The 16,204-nt window shown below is 58.4% G+C and overlaps 1 protein-coding gene across 14 annotated transcripts in view; it reads right to left on the bottom strand.

The window, feature by feature from the left end:
- Positions 1 to 743: 743 nt before the first annotated feature.
- Positions 744 to 16,204, bottom strand: part of CELF5 (CUGBP Elav-like family member 5) — a 48,555-nt gene continuing 33,094 nt past the window's right edge. For 5 of the 14 annotated variants that reach the window (XM_032305892.1, XM_032305857.1, XM_032305934.1 and 2 more), the window contains 9 exons: positions 14,177 to 14,256; positions 12,261 to 12,407; positions 11,500 to 11,641; positions 11,258 to 11,404; positions 9,719 to 9,781; positions 9,059 to 9,142; positions 6,076 to 6,219; positions 3,730 to 3,897; positions 744 to 2,447 (listed from right to left, as the gene is read on the bottom strand). In XM_032305892.1, the coding sequence (XP_032161783.1) occupies positions 3,770 to 3,897; positions 6,076 to 6,219; positions 9,059 to 9,142; positions 9,719 to 9,781; positions 11,258 to 11,404; positions 11,500 to 11,641; positions 12,261 to 12,407; positions 14,177 to 14,256 (935 nt within the window). In that variant the 3' untranslated portion in view covers positions 744 to 2,447; positions 3,730 to 3,769. Of the gene's footprint in view, positions 3,283 to 3,729; positions 3,898 to 6,075; positions 6,220 to 9,058; positions 9,143 to 9,718; positions 9,782 to 11,257; positions 11,405 to 11,499; positions 11,642 to 12,260; positions 12,408 to 14,176; positions 14,257 to 16,204 lie in introns of those variants that run through there. The other 9 variants (XM_032305944.1, XM_032305896.1, XR_004277072.1 and 6 more) reach the window with 8 other exon arrangements.

Below are 16,204 nucleotides of genomic sequence, written 5' to 3'. Positions count from 1 at the left end.
ACACGAAGGGGCTCGTGGGGACTGGGCGGGGGGGGGGCGGAGGTGAGGGCTCATGGGGACGGGGTTGCTTTTGCGGGTCTGAATGTCCTGGAATTAAGCACACGTGGTGTCTGCACTACCTTGTAAATGTATTTAATGCCTCTGGATTGTACCTTTTAAAATGGTGTAATGGGGAATTTCATGTTCCGTGAATTCTACCTCGAATTAAAGAAAATGCATCTTTTAGAGTGTCTTTCTCCTCTGGGGGCCACCTCCGTGAGGGCAGAGCCGAGAGCCACCGCGGCCGGGCACACAGGAGGAGGCGGGTGGGTGTTTGGGGAACGGATGAGCGAGTGAACCCAGCGCCACAGGCACCTGCTCTCCTGGAGAAGGACAAGTCCCATCGCCTCTGCTTCTGGACGACTCAGAGGGAGTCTCGGTGTAGAAATAGTCCCAGAATATCTCCTCCTGCATCCCCTAACCTGAAATCCGGGTTCTTCTCTTGCCCAGGCAACTCAGTGGGGCCAGACACGCTCTATCCACGAGAGGCGGCGAATAAGGGAGGACCCGGTTCTTTAGCAAGTAAAACTTTTATTAAATAAACTTTCAGTTTCTCCAGACCAAAGAGAGGCATTTGGACATTGAAATGATGGTTGCAGCTTCTCACCTGAACACGCCACAGTGACAAGGACCTCTCCAGCCAGAAATCCAAACCAAGTCAACCCAAAGTTCCCTCTAAGTCCCTTTCTTGTATTCCTTTTCTGTGTGTGTATGTGTATGTATGTGTGTGTGTGTGTGTGTGTGTGTGTGGCGGTTTGTCTCCAAAAGTCGGTTTGCAAGTTGAAACTTCATGAAATTACTCGTAGCAGAAATAAAGTACATCGTACAAATCACGCAGGTCTTCGATGTGGAGTATAAAAATGGTATTTACAGCCAGTAAACATGGGCCAGAGGGACACACGCCACTGCACACCCACACGCACTCCCAAGCAGGCCCGGCGGAGGGCTTGGCGGGTGCCGGGGACACGCACGAGGCCCCCTCGTGGCCCCTGGGCACGCGCACGCAGACGCACGGGACACAGGCACGCTAGAGTGTCTCGGAACAATTATCAAACTCTGGAATATCGAAACAAGTTGGTCATTAAGACTTTTTTTTCTTTTCTTTTTTTTTTTTTTTTTTGCAATGTGTTCTTTTTTGTTTTTTTTTGTTTTTGTTTTTTTCTGGGTCAGTCAACACATTTTGGTAGAAACAAAAGGGAATGCTTTTTTTTTTTTTTTACAAATTTTTTTTCTTGAGCTTATTAAGTTCTTCGGCGCCTCACTTGGCAAGAGGCCCCAATGACGTCCAACGAACTTGACTCTGTGCTTCAAAGTGGGTTTTCACGGTTTGAGTAGCTATACAGAGATGCCCCGAAAGGACTTCCCTCCCCGCCCCGACTAGGAAACAAAAATCCAGTCATCTGATTTTTTTTTTCCCCATTTTGTTCTCTTTTCTTCTTTGTATCTGCTCAGAAAGACCAAAATTAAAAAAAAAAATTATCTGTAGAGGTATTTCTGGTAAAGGGGTGCTGGGACGGTGCAGGTTGGCTTGTCCAACGCGCTTGGCAATCTTGGTCATGAGATCGTGAACTCCAGGCTGGTGATCCGAAGGCAGGGAGGGTGGCTGCCTGCCCTTGGGAGGGGGCAGGAGGGGCGGGGGGGCGCCCCGGCCCCTGTCTGCCCCTGACGGAAAGCTAAGGGCTATTGGTCACATGAGTAAGGCTATGACGGGGGTGGGGGGGGTGGAGAAGGTGGGGGGGGTCTCTTTTGTGCCTACGTCGGGGAAGGCAGGGCCCTGGGGTGAGGGAGGGGTTAGGGGGTCCGGAAGCTGCAGCTAAGACCAGGGACCCTCGAGCTGGCTGAGCCCAAAGGCCTGCGAGAGCCGTCGGCAGCAGGGGCCCAAAGTCCTGGAGGTGTATCGCGTTGGCAGCTGATTCCCAGTGCTTCTCGGCGCCCTGGTCTGACATGACAGCGGGAGATGGGGAGACACTGGGCGGCCCGGTCATCCTCAGCCCTTCTTATGTCCCTGCTGAGTGACCGGGCCAGGGTCACCATCTCTTGGATGGGAGGAAGTCGGAAAAGTTTGGTCCCATGATCTATACTCAAAAAATATATATACTGTCTATAGCTCTATATATATATGCATATATATATATAGGAAAAGTTGTGATTTAGTTTGGGGAGCCACCAAGGAGGGGGCAGTGAACCTCCTGGCCCCCAACTCAGAAGCCCCCTCCCCCAGCACTGGGGCAGATCACAAAGCCCCTCCCCGCTCCATGTGGCCTTTGTAGTGTTTCACATTAAGGGGGGTGGGCAAGGGCGACGGGAGAGGGCAGGGAGGGCTGGTGTCCAAACTCGGTTGTAATTTACGGAAAAGTCCGGGATCGGTTGGAAGCGGGAAGCCCTCCTGGGGTGGGAAGGCCCCTCACCTGGCGGAGAAGGGAGGGGCGTTAGGGTGGGGTGATGGGGGGCCTACGACATCGCCTCCCACCTACACCCCCTGCCCTGGCCAGGCTGGCTTCTGGGGACCCAAGGGCCCCTGTCCTTTCACAGAGAGTCCATTTCCAGATCCGGAGGCCAACAAACCGCCTGGGAAGGGACGTGGGGCCGCTGAGCCCATTTCCTCCCGCAACCCGGGGCCAAGAGTTGGGTTTATTCTGGTCTCCCCTGCCCCCTCGCTGCCACTGAAGCTCCACGGGGGCAGCTCCGCCCCCCAAGCCCCGCCCCGTGTCAGGTCATTCACCACTGGGGTGTGGCCCCAAGCGCGGGGAAGAGCGCCTAGCGCTTAGTAGGTGCTCAGTAAGGACTTGCTGTCCCGGAGCGTTCAGGTGCAGGGGGCATTAGTCGCCTGATCCCGTGACCGGATACCCGCGAATCTGGGGGTGCTGACTTGACAGTCGGAAAAGCATGCCCAGCCCCTAACTGAGCACCTACTTGGCGCCAGACCCCAGGCGCGGCGCTTTGATGACCACGGCGCTTATGATGGAGAAAAGAAAACCGAAATGAATGGTCAAGAGCTTTCCAGGTGGCGGGTCCTGGGCTTGGTGGGGAAAACACCGCATCCCCAAGCGGATCCTCCCTGTCTCGGGAGGCGACTTCCACGAACCCATTCCACGGATGAGGCTCGTCAAGGCTTGCGGTCAGTTACGTTTCCCCACTGGCCCCTTAGGCTCACTGTTCCTTCCCCAGAGAAGGTGTTTAGTTGTTGATAAAGTTGTTCTCTCTGATGGCAAAATCCACTCTTGGGGGTGTGTCTGGGGGTACCTTTTTCGGGGGGGGGGGGGGCAGGCTGGTGAGCAGGGCAAACATTCCGCTTTCTCACCAGCCCACAAAGCAGGAACCAGAGAAGAGTTACGACCCCAGCCCAGCTGCGAGACTCACAGGTCAGGACAGAATACCCTCCCCACAGCCCACCCCACCCCAGACCAAACCTGGCCTCTCAGTGAACTTCTATTCATCCTTCAAAGCCTTCTTCTGGAAGGATTCCCCAACCACCCCCGGACCCTAGTTCCACCTTCCGTCCCAGCCCTGACCGAAGGGGGGATGGGGGTGATCTAGTCTAGCTCTGTCCACAGCGACCCAAGCTGGGGACCCCTCATGGCCTCCAGCAGCATCCCCGGGGGCTGGGGAGGGCTCAGAGAATGAGGGGGTGTTTGGCCAAAACGGGGTGGGGGTGGGGGTGGGGGTGGGTGGGGCCGCCTGGCGGCTCACCTGGGCCAGGCCCGCAGCCTCCGGGCGGCTGTGGGCGCGGTCAGTAGGGGTGTCCCGGGTCTTTGGGCCGCTTCAGCTGCACCTTGAGCCTCTTCATGCCAATCTGAAAGCCGTTCATGGCCTGGATGGCGGTCTGTGCGCTGGCCGGGTTGTCAAAGCTCACGAAGCCTGCGGAGACCGGGGCGGACCCGCCATGGTGGGCAACGCGGGCGTCCTCCGCTTCCTGCAGTGCTGCGGCCCCGGCATCCCGGCTCGCGGGGTCCTGGGGGCGGGGGGGTGCGCTCGCAGGGGCAAGTGGGCCCGGGGAGGCAGGAGGGCGCACCAGGGCACGCACAGCAGCCCGGCGCCTGGCTCTGACACCCTCTAGACTTGCATGCCTCCGGGGATGGGGTGCTTGCTTCCTTACCCGGGGTCTGCTCTGCTGAGACTTCCCACAGGTGGAGGGAACAGGTGAGGCCCATGGGGGGGGGTCCCATGAGGGCCACTTTCTCCCTCCCTCCCCATCCTGGCTGCCTGCCTCCTTCCAGGCCCTGGATGCTGACCCTCTGCCCTCCCGACACTGCTGTCCATCTGGGATCTTGACTGTGGATCAGAGACTGTCTCTGCGTGAGTGTCCTGGTGTCGCTTCTCTCTGTTCTTCTCGCCCTCTTCCTCTCTCTGCCTGTTATCTCGTTCTCTGTCTCTGTCTCTGTCTCTCTACCCCCATATCCCCCGCAACCCTGCCCCACGCCCCACAGGCCATCAGAAACATCCTGCTCGGCCGCTCCTCAACCTTCCACCAGCCCCTGCCACCCCGGGCCACCCTGCCCCACTCCTGCCCCTCACCGCTCGGTCTTAGCAGGCTTCCCGGGAGGCTGTGGAGGCCACAGGGGCCAGGAGCCCTTTGGGGTGAGGGACTGCATGCCCAAGTATTTGAGGTGGGGATCCCCGAGCTCTGGGTGAGAGGCTGGGTGGGGGGTCAGGTGGAGAGAGAGTGGGGGCAGGGTTGATCGGTCCTGCAGAGGCCCACTGGGGAGCCAGCGGGGAAGGTGGAGCTGGGGGGCATAAGGTCTTCACGTCTACCAGCTGCCCTAACACCTGTCCCCCCGCTACACTGATCAGGAAACCGAGGCTCAGGGAAGGCACAGGACTCCTCACTGTTGAGAGGGATTGAGTGGGTTTTCCCCCACACGCCGCCTTCTTCGTCCCGCAAGTGGGATGCTGAGGAGGGGCCTGGGCACCGGCAGAGGACCCTGATCCAGGTGACCTCGAGTGCGCTGTTTGACCGCCCTGTGCCTCTCCTTCCTCCCGGGGTAAAATGGGGCCGCTCTTCCCTTTCATGGTTGGATACTGAGTATATACGGAACGCCCTGGCTAAATAGGCAAGACTTGGCCTTTGGAATACAACAGAGTGAGATTACGAGTCCACACTTCAGAGTCAAACGGACTGGTTCCGATCTGGGTTCTGCCTCTTTGCTGCTGTGTGAACTTGGAGGCCAAGGCCCTGTAGGACCGCCCCGTCCCCTCCCTGGCCTTCCCTCCTCCCACCTTCCCCCTCTCTCTGCTCCAGCCACGAGGGCCTCCTGGCTGGCCCTCCAACACACCAGGCACAGCTCTGCCCCAGGACCTTTGCATGTGTCGCTCCCTCTGCCCTGGAACCCTGTACCCCAGACATCCTGGGGCTGGGAAATCTCAACGTTTGAGTCTCAGCTGAAACATTACGTCCCACACACTGGCTTCTGGGTCCTTAGGAGCAGATGGTGACGGTGTTCTTCCCGCCATTCATAACCCCCTGACGGACGCCCTGCCTTGTTTATTTCCACCTCCCACCCGTAAGCCTGTGTTTTTCAACTCCGCAGTCGCTGACCAGGGGCGGTCATTTAGATCTGGATTCCTTAAAACTAAAACTTTTATCTCTTTCTCTATCTCTGTCTCTCTACCCCATCTCCCCCACCCCCATCGTGCCCTGCTCCCCCCAGGCCATCAGAAACATCCTGCCGGTTGAACTGCCCCTCTCGAGGTGCCTGGCAGCCACGCGGTGCTCATAGCTCAGACAGCAGAGGCAAGAAGAACATCTCTGCCAGTGGAGAAAATTCTGTGGGGCAGTGCGGCAAGACTGCAAGCTTTGGAGGGCAGGAATTTTGTTGGCTTCCTTTGCTGCCCTGACCAGCACCCAGCAGCATGCCTGGCACACAGCAGGTGCTTAATAAGTGCTCACTGCAACTTCTAAATGTGATTCTCTTGGACCACACCTGCCTCCTAGCTGACCACGCCAACCACGCCCTCCCACGTCCGTGTTCCTGGCAGCACGCGGATCAGGGGGACAGGGCTGGCCAGCAGGAAGGGGTGCCCGAAGCAGGTACTCACCAAAACATTTGCTCTGGTTGGTGGCCCGATCCATAAACACCTTGGAGGAGATGATATTGCCGAAGGGCAGGAACATCTGCGTCAGCTCCGTGTCTCCAAACTCCTGGGGGAGGTGGTAGATAAACAGGTTACAGCCTTCGGGACCTGCAGGTAGGGGAGAGAAAGACATAAAGCCCCCAAGGAGAGGAGGCGGACCCCCCCCCGGGGGGAGGGGCGCGGGACCGGAGCCCACCTCTGGCATCTCCAGCTGTTGGGGGAGGGCGCCCGTGACACAGGGCGTGGAGACGGCGCGGGGGAGGGGAGGCAGGGCGCCCTTACCCTGGCCTTTCTAATCCCACACTTGGGTACCCTGAACCTCTGATTATCCTCATGCCCCAGATAATTTACAAAACTCAGATGGTCCCTCCCCGCAAAACTGACATAAATCCCTCAATGCCAGACCCTGGGTAGTCCCCAAATTCCAGACAACCGGAAACCCCGGAAAGAAATCCCTAAACCCGGAAACGCCAGACCATTTATGACAGCGGATGCATTGTACGTGGGGTATGCGGACACTTTGTATATCTCTGCACTAATTCTGTAAATCTACAACTGGTTTTAAAATACGATGTTCATATCTTACAAGTCCGATGATCACAGAATAAGACAAGTCATTCCCCGGTCCCAAACTCCAAATATCGAGATAGTCTTCAAAACCGTGGATAATCCTCCAAGCCTTGAATAATTTTCAAGACTCAGATGACACACATAAAAAAAACCTCAATTAAGATAAAAAAAATTCTGTAGTCCCCAAGCCACCTGGTAATTTTATTACATTTTTATTTATTTTTAAGTAGGCTCCACGCCCAGTGTAGGGCTTCAACTCAGAACTCCGAGATGGAGAGTTGTGTTGTCCACCACTGAGCCCGCCAGGCAGCCCTCCCCGCCCCACCTCCACGTGCCCACCTGGGAATTTTAACATGATATACTACACCAACCAAGAATAACTTCTTAAAGGCACAGCTAACTCTCAAAACCATCCCCTCCCCAAAGAATCCCCAATGGAGAGATTACGTAACAGCTACAAATAACAATGAAATTTTAAAACCTTCGTTATCTGAAGCCATGAACAGTCACCAAAACCTGCCCCTCATCCCAAACCAACAGATGACCTTCGCCCATGCCCCCCAAAACCACGAACCCCCAAACCACCAAAAATCCCCCTCGGTCCAGAAGTGAGTATTCTCCATCCCAGGAAATAAAGATCCGGGATTGCCCACGGACATCCAACCCTTCTCCTCCTGGTTAGGACCACAGTCCCAAGAACGCTTGTTTTTAAAATGCAAGCGAGTTGCAACGTGATCGTCGTGACTGATGTGGACGGCGTGATCTCGACCGCCGCACAAACGTTACAGCCGCCAGAGCGCGATCCCATCTCCGAGAAACACGGGGTGAAGGCGGAAAGCCGCACCCAGCTGAGGGCACCCCGTGAGAAGACAACGCATGCGCACACACTCCCCACAGCACACAGCGGGACCACCGACCACTCCCTGGGCTCCCCACGTGTGTCTGAGCCACGCGCATCCCCGTGTGGGGTTGCGACTCCCCCTCTGACTTCAGACACGTCTCTCCCTGCGCGTGACAGCAGCCACACCCGCCACCCTTCCCTTCAATGCCACGTCCACGTGCAAGCTTGAGGTCTTTGCCGGGATAAAGGGCCATCCTGACCGTATTTTTTTAACCTGCCCGTGGGCATGACGCTGTCTACCATTTTTTATCAGGGCTCTAGCTTGTCTTTTGCTTTGATGTGTCGCGGACAAAGGTCTAGAATGGTGCGAGCGGGAGTCTTGTACATTGTTCCCCGAGGTGGGGACTCTCCAAAATGCTCATGGCGAGTGACAGCAGGGCTTATCACCACTGCCCTAGCTCTGACCGCCTCAGCCCTGGTGGAGGGAAGTTGGAGCAGGGATCAGGGAGACACCCAGGTCCGAGCCATCCACAGAACAGTGACCTGAGGCAGCTGGGCCGTGCTGGCCCGCCCTGGGTCACGGGGTGCAGGGGGTGTTGGGAGGTCGCTGAAAGTCGCACTGGAGCTGCCAGCACTGTCAAATCCTCATGCCTGCCGTCTGTGACTTTACCCACTGAGCCGCCAGAGGAATAAAATCTGACGGAGGACAGAGTAGCGGCTGGTTGGCCCAGCTGGGGACCGTTCAGCCTAGAGTTTGTCTCCAAAGCTCAGCTCGTTTCCTGGCAGTGGCCCCCTGCCACGGGTCAAGGGCAAGGGCCAAGTGGAGCAGAACCTCAAAGAATTCAGTTTGCAGGCCAGGACATCCACAGTGCTCCCCAGCCATGGGGCCAGTGGGTCACCTCCCCCTGACCCCTACTAGCTGGATGGACAAGGGAAAGGGCCTTCCTGGTGCTGAGCCACACTGTGCGTCAGGAACGGCCTTGCCTCCTTCCCAGTGACGCCTCTTGACCCAGATGGTCGCTCCTGTTGCAGAGGAGGAAACTGAGGCACGGGCAGTGAGTGCTTTCCTTACCATGCACAGCCACAACTGGGTGGACCTGAATCCTGGTCTGTCCGACCCCAGAATCTAACTCCTTCCTCCTTCCGCTTTACTGGGGAGCCTCAGTTCACCCGAGATATCCCACCACCACCCGCCGCCCGCGCCCGACCTCAAGATGAGCGTCCTTCCCCAAAATTCAGAGGCTTGTCCAGTCCTGGGAAGGGTGGCTGGTGGTGGCTGGGTCACCCCTAGGCCCGCTAGTCCTATGGTTCCAACTTTCCAGAGGAGCGAGCCGAGGCTCCGAGAGGGTGATGAGGTTCCCCCAGAGCACCCAGGGGCCGCGTCAGAACTCGAACCCAGGTCTGTCCCGCAGGCCGTGCTCTTGGCCGCGGTTCCCCGAGGTCCCGCGCCACGCCAGACCAGGCCAGGGGTCCTGGAGGTCGAGGGGGCGGTCAGAGGGCGGGGCTGGCGCCCAGGGGAGGTCGCGGCCCCCTCACCTTCTCGCTGCTGCTGCTGCAGGAGGGGCGGCGGCTGGGGGACGCTGTGCGCGATGGGCGTGATGGCCGCGGTGGGGTACATGGCTGCGGAGACCGGGAGCGAGACAGGGCGGAGGCGGGTGTGAGGCCGGTGGGCGGCGCGGGGAGGGCGGGGGCGGGGCCACGTTGGTCTTGGGAGGGAGGCGGGGCGTGCCCGCGGCGGAGGGCGGGCCTAGGGGAGGGGCCAAGGCACAGGGAAGAGTGAGGCGGAGCCATGGCTCGAGGGGGTGGGGCCAACGTCTGGAATGAGGGAGGGGGAGTGACCACAGCCGAGGGCGGGCCTGAAGGAGGGGCCAAGGCCGCACAAGATCAGAGTGGGTGGGACCAGAGTGTGAGGGGCAGGGCCAAGGCTGAGGGCAGGGCCCTGGAGGACTCGGGACAGGATTTGAGGGGCGGGACCAGACGCTGCGAGGGCCGAGAGGGGTGGGGCCAAAACCTGGGAAAGGACAGGGCCAGAAGTAGGAGGCGTGGCTAGGTACAAGAGAGAAGGCCAAACGAAAGGGCGGCCCCTGGGAGGCGGGGCCAGAACTGGGGTGCTGCCAGGGGGCGGGGCCAGACAGGAAGAAAGGCGGGGCAGAGGGGCGGGGCCACGCCCGAGAGTGGGCCGGACTGCCCGCGTACCTGTGTACTGCTGGACTCCGGAGAAGGCGGGATGGAGGGTCTCGGCTACCGTCGGGCTCTGAGCTGCGGGGTAGACGGAAGGGCTGAGTGGGACGGGGGCGGCAGATCTTCCATCCACCCCTGATCCTTAGCGCCCGGAAGGAGAGCAACAAACATCCGCCCAGCTTCATCTCTACATAAACGTTTTACAGGTATGGTCCCCATTTTACAGGTAGGAAAACTGAGGTTCAGAGAGGTGAAGCAACCAGCGCAGGGCCACTCAGATAGGAAATGGTAGAAGTCGAACAGGGCTCCAGAGAGGTTTAACCCCATCTCTCTGTCCCCATCAGGACCCCCTCGCTCTTCCCCTTTATTCTCCGGATTCTCCAGGACTTCAGGCCTCTGTTCCTGACCACCCCCTACCCCCATCCATTTCCCTCTCTCCCATCCCAAGCCTCACTCATCAGACACCTCGCGGATCCCCCAGGTGGCTGTGACCTCCTGGCTGCTCTCAGGGCAGGAAGTAAGGGGAGGAGAGAGGTTGTCCAGACCACTAGAGCTGCTGCATCAGGGGGAAATTTCAGCCAAAAGATTCAGCTCGAATGGAGAGAGGTTACTACAGGATGCGTGTGTGTGTGTGTGTGTGGGGGGTGACCATAAAGGGGTCACATGAATGAATCACCCCCCGGAGATGGAGCATTGTGGTGGTGGTTACACACATCTCTGCCGGTGAGAACATGGCACAGACCCCCACACACACACATGCACGGGTGCACACACAACGTGGTAGTGTCCATAAGGTGTCCAGCTCCCGTCGAGGTCATTGTACTGTACCAGTGTCAGCCTCCTGGTTTCAACAATGTGCTTTGTTATGTAAGCTGTTAGCATGGGTGGCGGGCTGGGCTGGAGGGACCAGGACCTCTCCGTACTTCTGAAACTCTCTGTGAGTTCCAGTCATTTCAAAATAAAAACAAATTCTCCTCAATGGTGGATATGCAGATGACTTACTTCACCCAAGCAAGGTGTTGGAGGAGGCTTGCCTGGGGACTGTGGTACAGAATGGGGAGAGCTGGGACCTCGGCTCTGCAAAGGCAGGGCCCAGCCAAATTCGGTGCATGGCGAATACTGCATGGCTGGATGTAGGAGTGGATATGGGTCCTGATATCTTCCTCAATAGTGACGGTTAATAATTAAGATTGATGGTGCTGTTCTTGGTACAGACAGTGTGCCAAGCATTCAACATGCTAATTTCGTCAGTGCAACCTCCTGAGATGACTGATGGCATCAGACCCATTTCCCGGGTAAGGACACTGAGGTCCAGGGACTCACAGAGACCACCCAGGACAACCGAACTGAAGCTTGACCCCAGATATATCTGGATATAAAGTTCCCATGTTTTAACCACCCTGCTATAGTCTCTTTCTCTGTGCCCACAGCTCATGTCTGTTGAGCTGACAGTCCCTCTGGTTCCCAGGGACCATGGCATGGGAACGCCTGCTTGTCCCAGAGACGCCCTCCCCCCCCACCCCCCCATAGGTCCCAGGGGACCACTCCAGTTACCTGGGTAGGGCACAAGGCCATTGGCATACACGGTCTCTAGGGCAGGGTGCCCCCCAGGGAAGGGCACAACCCCTGCGAAGCCATTGGTGATGGGAGCCACGAGCCCAGGCACGGCCGTGGTGCCAAGCAGCGGGGGTGAGTGCAGTCCTGCAGAATGGAGGAGCACCATGGGGAGCCTGAGCCTGGCCCTGGCCCTGGCCCTGCCCTGCCCACCCATCCTTAGGCCCCTGGCGGACTCTCACCAGAGGCAGGGGCGATGGGCGTGGCAGGCAGCCCGTTAAGGCTGACGGCGCCAATCTGCTGGATGTGGCAGGGTGAGAAGGCCACGCCGGGGCTCAGGTAGCTGCCCGACGTGGACAGGACCGTTGTCTGCTGCTGCATGAGCTGGGGGTGGAAAGGAGTCAGTGTGCACAATGGGGATGGCACCTGCCCTGAGGTCATGACTCGTGGGAGGAGGCCTGGTCCTCAAGTGACTTGAGTAGGGGAGGGGGTCAGCCTGGCTCTCTTGGCTCAGGCTGGGGTCAGGGCTTAGCTAGGAATTGGGGCTCAGTGTGGGATCAAGGGTCTGTCTAGGATCAGGGCTGAGTCAGGAATTTGGACTCCTCTGGGATTGGGGATCAGCCAACACTGAGCTCAGCCAGGGCTGGGTCTCAGTGTGAAGTCAGCCTCGATTTAGAGGCTCCTTTTGTCTTGGAGGCCCCGCCTAGACTTAGGGCCTAAGCATGGAGTCGTGTCAGCCCAGAGTTGGGGTTCAGCTCGGGCCTCAGTTCATGGCTGGGGGCTCAGCTGGGGTGGGGGGGGCTCAGGAATCAGCCTGGATCTGGGGACTCAACCATGACCAGGATAGGACCATGAGTCAGAAAGTAGGAAGAGACAGAAAGATGAGCAGAGAGGCAGAACCCCCAACAGAGCATGCATGGAGAGAGAGAGACTGAGCCGGACCCCCCCGAGTGGTGTGGGGAGCCCTGCTGGAGACGGAAGTGCAGCCGCTGCGGTCACTCACAGCCTGGGCGTAGGCACTGTAGGGGCTGAAGGGCAGGGTGAGGGACGGCGTCAGGATGCCCAGCTGCCCCACCATCTGCTGCATGCGCCGCAGGGTCCGCTCCTTGTCCGTGTCGGCGAACTTGACCACCAGGCTGGAGGAGGCACCCTGCAGGGGCAGCGGCAAGCAAGGAGGGAAAGAAGGAGGGAGGTAGCCAGGACTTTGGGGTTCATGGAACCACGCCAGCTCTGGCCCTTGGGGGAGCACAGCGGCCAGTCCTGCCCGTGGGCGCCGAGCTGCAGGACACGGACCTCACAGCGAGAACAGCTCAGAGATCAGCATCCTGGGTCTCGCACTTGACCGTGTACAGCTGCCTGTGGGCACAGGTGGGGCCTCCCCGCCCAGGGGGCCGCGTCTGGGACCCAGCAGAGGACCCTGACTATCAGCCACGCTCTCAAAAATGGAGAGTCCAACTGGTGGGACCCGGGTGAAGGACCCTAGAGCTGTCACTCACACCTGAGGACAGGTGAGACCCCAACCGGAGAGGGGACATGCCCCCTTTGCTGGAGAGCTCGCTCCCCGATGCGCCCCATCACTGGTCAGCTGCGAGCGTGGGAGAAAGCCTGACCTCCTGGTGAGCCCGAATCTTGCCTCCAGGGGCTACGACTGAGGCCCGAGTGCCCAGCGTGCGAGGCCTGGAGGCTCTGACGCTGCCCTGCTCCTCACTCCCATTTGAGTGCAGCTCAGAAGGGGGATGGTTCTCTAGCGCCTGTACCCACTGTGGCAGATCCGGCCTTTTCTGTACCGCGACTGTGGCTCCTGGCCCCTCCCCCAGGGGGCGGGGCTACTCCCAGCGCTGAGCCTGTCCTCCTCCGCCTCTCCCCGCCTCTCCGCGCCGCAGGCCTGCCCCCTACCCATCCGCGTTCTGGCCCAGGGGACATTTCCAACCGACCTGGCCCCTTCCCTGCGCTGTCAAAACCTTCCATGGCTCCTCATGACCCCGAGAACCCCGTGCTCCTCGGCCGAAGGCTGCAGCCCCTCCCGCCCTCTCCCCCGCTCCTCTGCGCGCCCCACCCCCATCCTTGTTGTCACAGCCCCGCGCCCCACGTTCCCCTGCTGGCCTTCACAAAGCCACACCCCTCAGGTCCCGCCATCCAGGACACCCTCTTGTACACTCATACACACATGCACACACACTCACACAAACTCACTCAGACACGAAGAGTCCGAAATGTGTGCACACATTTGCACGCACCATGCACGTCACACAGAGTTGCACACACGCACTCACACGGTGCGTTCAGGGGCCCATATCACACGTGTACACATGCAATCACATACACGCATATTCACACACACCCCCGCCCATCCACACACAGTCACATACGTGCCCTCACAGATGCCCACAGAAGCCTGCTGCGCTCGTTCCCGCCACATCAGCCAGGCAGATCCACACACTCACGTGCAGTCAGTACACACATGTAGAAACACACATGTGCACACACCTACATGCACGCTGCACAAGCCACTCACACAAACACACCCATTCGACACACTTACACGTGCAGCAGCACACACGTATCCATATTCCCACATATACACACCTCATTTGCACGTTAAGTCACCTACTAACAACCACACACACTCACATATCCTCTCTTACACACACACGCAGCCACATACTGGCAGTACCTCCAGGCACACTCCCACACGGACTTGCTCACACACGCGTATGCTCCACACACGCACAATCGCACACTCACCTGCATACCTGTGCCCACACCACCATCAGGGACTCCGCCTCTCTCTCCGCCTGTGCCTTACTGATGAACAGCAAGTGGCTACGGGATGGCGGGAATGGTAGAGAGAGGTTTTGTCCCTGTCCCCTCCCCCCTTCCGCACGCCCAGCTCCGTGGCCCAGGGCGGTCCCCACTCACCGGCATGGTCTGGCTGCCGTGCAGGGCGTGGATGGCTGCCTGGGCCTCGGTGTGGGAGGAGAACTTCACAAAGGCACAGCCTGGCCCAAGACAAGGAGCACGCGTGAGGGGTAATAGGGTCTTTCTGGGTGGGGAGGGGCCACAGGTTAGGGCACTGGGAGCCCCGCGCGGCGGGTCAGACGGTCAGAACAGACAGCCAGCCAGGCAGCTGGACAATAAAGGCAGTAAGAAGAGCACACAGAGTATGATGTCAGCCCGGTGGCCTCTCATTCGCTCAGAAAGCCACCAGCTTCACAGGTGGTGGGGCTCGCATGGCCGGACAGGCACTGTGAGGCAGTGCGCAGTCCGGGGGAGGGGCAGGTCCTGCCCGCTGGAACAAGTGAAGGGCACGGGCTTAGGGAACACCCCCCAGCCACCAGCCGCTGACACGGTGAGACCGAGTTGTAATCAGATATGCAGAGAGAAGGTGACAAACGTTCAGACAGAGGCACTGGGATACAGTCCTGTGGGCACACTCAGGCACAGATACATTCAGACCTAGACACGTAGGCCCATGTGACCAGAGTTGGAAAGATGGGGACAGAAAATAAATAAATAAATACCAGACATGTCAGACCCAGCGGCTGGCCACACAGGAAGAAATCAGAAATCACGCAGCCAAGGCAGCCAGGGACCATGAGACACAGGCAAATTCGGAGACAGAGTCATAAGAGAGGCTACTAGGTGTAGTTCCAGACGGGCATATTGTGGAAGAGCCAGGCCGACTGGGGGTGGGGTAGGACAATGGAATGTTCTAGAATTAGAGAGTGGCAATGGTTGCACAATTTCTTAAACATACTGGAAAGCACTTAGCTGTACGCTTTCCAAAGGTAGATTTTTCAGTATGTAAATATCAATTAAAAAAGAAAAGAAGGGTTCCTGGCTGGCTCAGTCAGTAGAGTATGCTACTCTTGATCTTAGAGTCGTGAGTTTGAGCCCCACATTTGGTGTAGAGATGATTAAATAAACTTTAAAAAACATTTAGAAATAAAAATAATTAAAGAGAGAGAGAGAGAGACAAGCAACTAGGGACCACGGGATACATTCTGTCCTTAGAAGATAAAAAGTTTCCAGGGCCAGAGACAGGCAAGGCAACAGTTGGTGCCTGACAGGTGAACCCCAAAAGGTAGGACAGGTAGACAGACAAAGAGCTCCAGACACACGAAGAGCTAGGCAGAAATAGTCATTTAGACACTAAGGCAGAAAAAGTCAGAGACTAAAGACGCAGGTGGAGAGATGCCCTTCGCAGGCACAGTCACGTGGGCAGACAGGGAAACAGGTCTCTGTGGACCACGAAAGTCTTTTCCAGATGCTCAGCCAGGATCATAGAAGACAGTCCACGGGAAACTGTCCCACAGTTAGGTGGGCACAGGCGGCGCGCGGGCCGGACCCGGCGGGAAAGGACGGTCTCCGCCCACACAGCCCACGCCTCCTGGAGCCAACCCCGCCTTCTCAAGCGCCCCCGCCCGTCCCCGGAAGCCAAACCCCGCCCCCACGTGCCCCGCCCCTCCCCAGAAGCTAGTCCCGCCTTCTCAAGCGCCTGGCCCCGCCCCGGGAGCCAACCCCCCCCCCCGTACCCGCCCTGCCCCAGAAGCAAACCCCACCTCTCACGAGCCCTGCCGGGACCGCAGGAGCCAAACCCGCTTGCTTGCTTGCTTGCTTGCTTGCTTTTTTAAAAAAAATATTTTATTTATTTGTTTGAGAGAGACAGAGTGAGAAAGACCATGAGAGGGGAGGTCAGAGGGAGAAGCAGACTCTCCCCATGGAGCTGGGAGCCCGATGCGGGACTAGATCCCAGGACTCCGGGATCATGACCTGAGCCAAGGCAGGCGGCCAACCAACTGAGCCACCAGGTGCCCCCCAAACCCACTTTCTAAAGTGCTCGGCCCCACGCCCAGGAGCCAAACCCACCCTCCCACGTGGCCCGCCCCGCCCCAGAAGCCAACCTCACCTTCTCAAGTGTCTGGCCCCACCCCCAGGAGTCAGCTC

The sequence above is a fragment of the Mustela erminea genome, chromosome 1 (assembly GCF_009829155.1).
Source record: "Mustela erminea isolate mMusErm1 chromosome 1, mMusErm1.Pri, whole genome shotgun sequence".
Lineage (NCBI taxonomy): Eukaryota > Metazoa > Chordata > Mammalia > Carnivora > Mustelidae > Mustela > Mustela erminea.
Note: the sequence above shows the minus strand (reverse complement) of the source record. Positions and strands in the feature narration are given on the sequence as shown.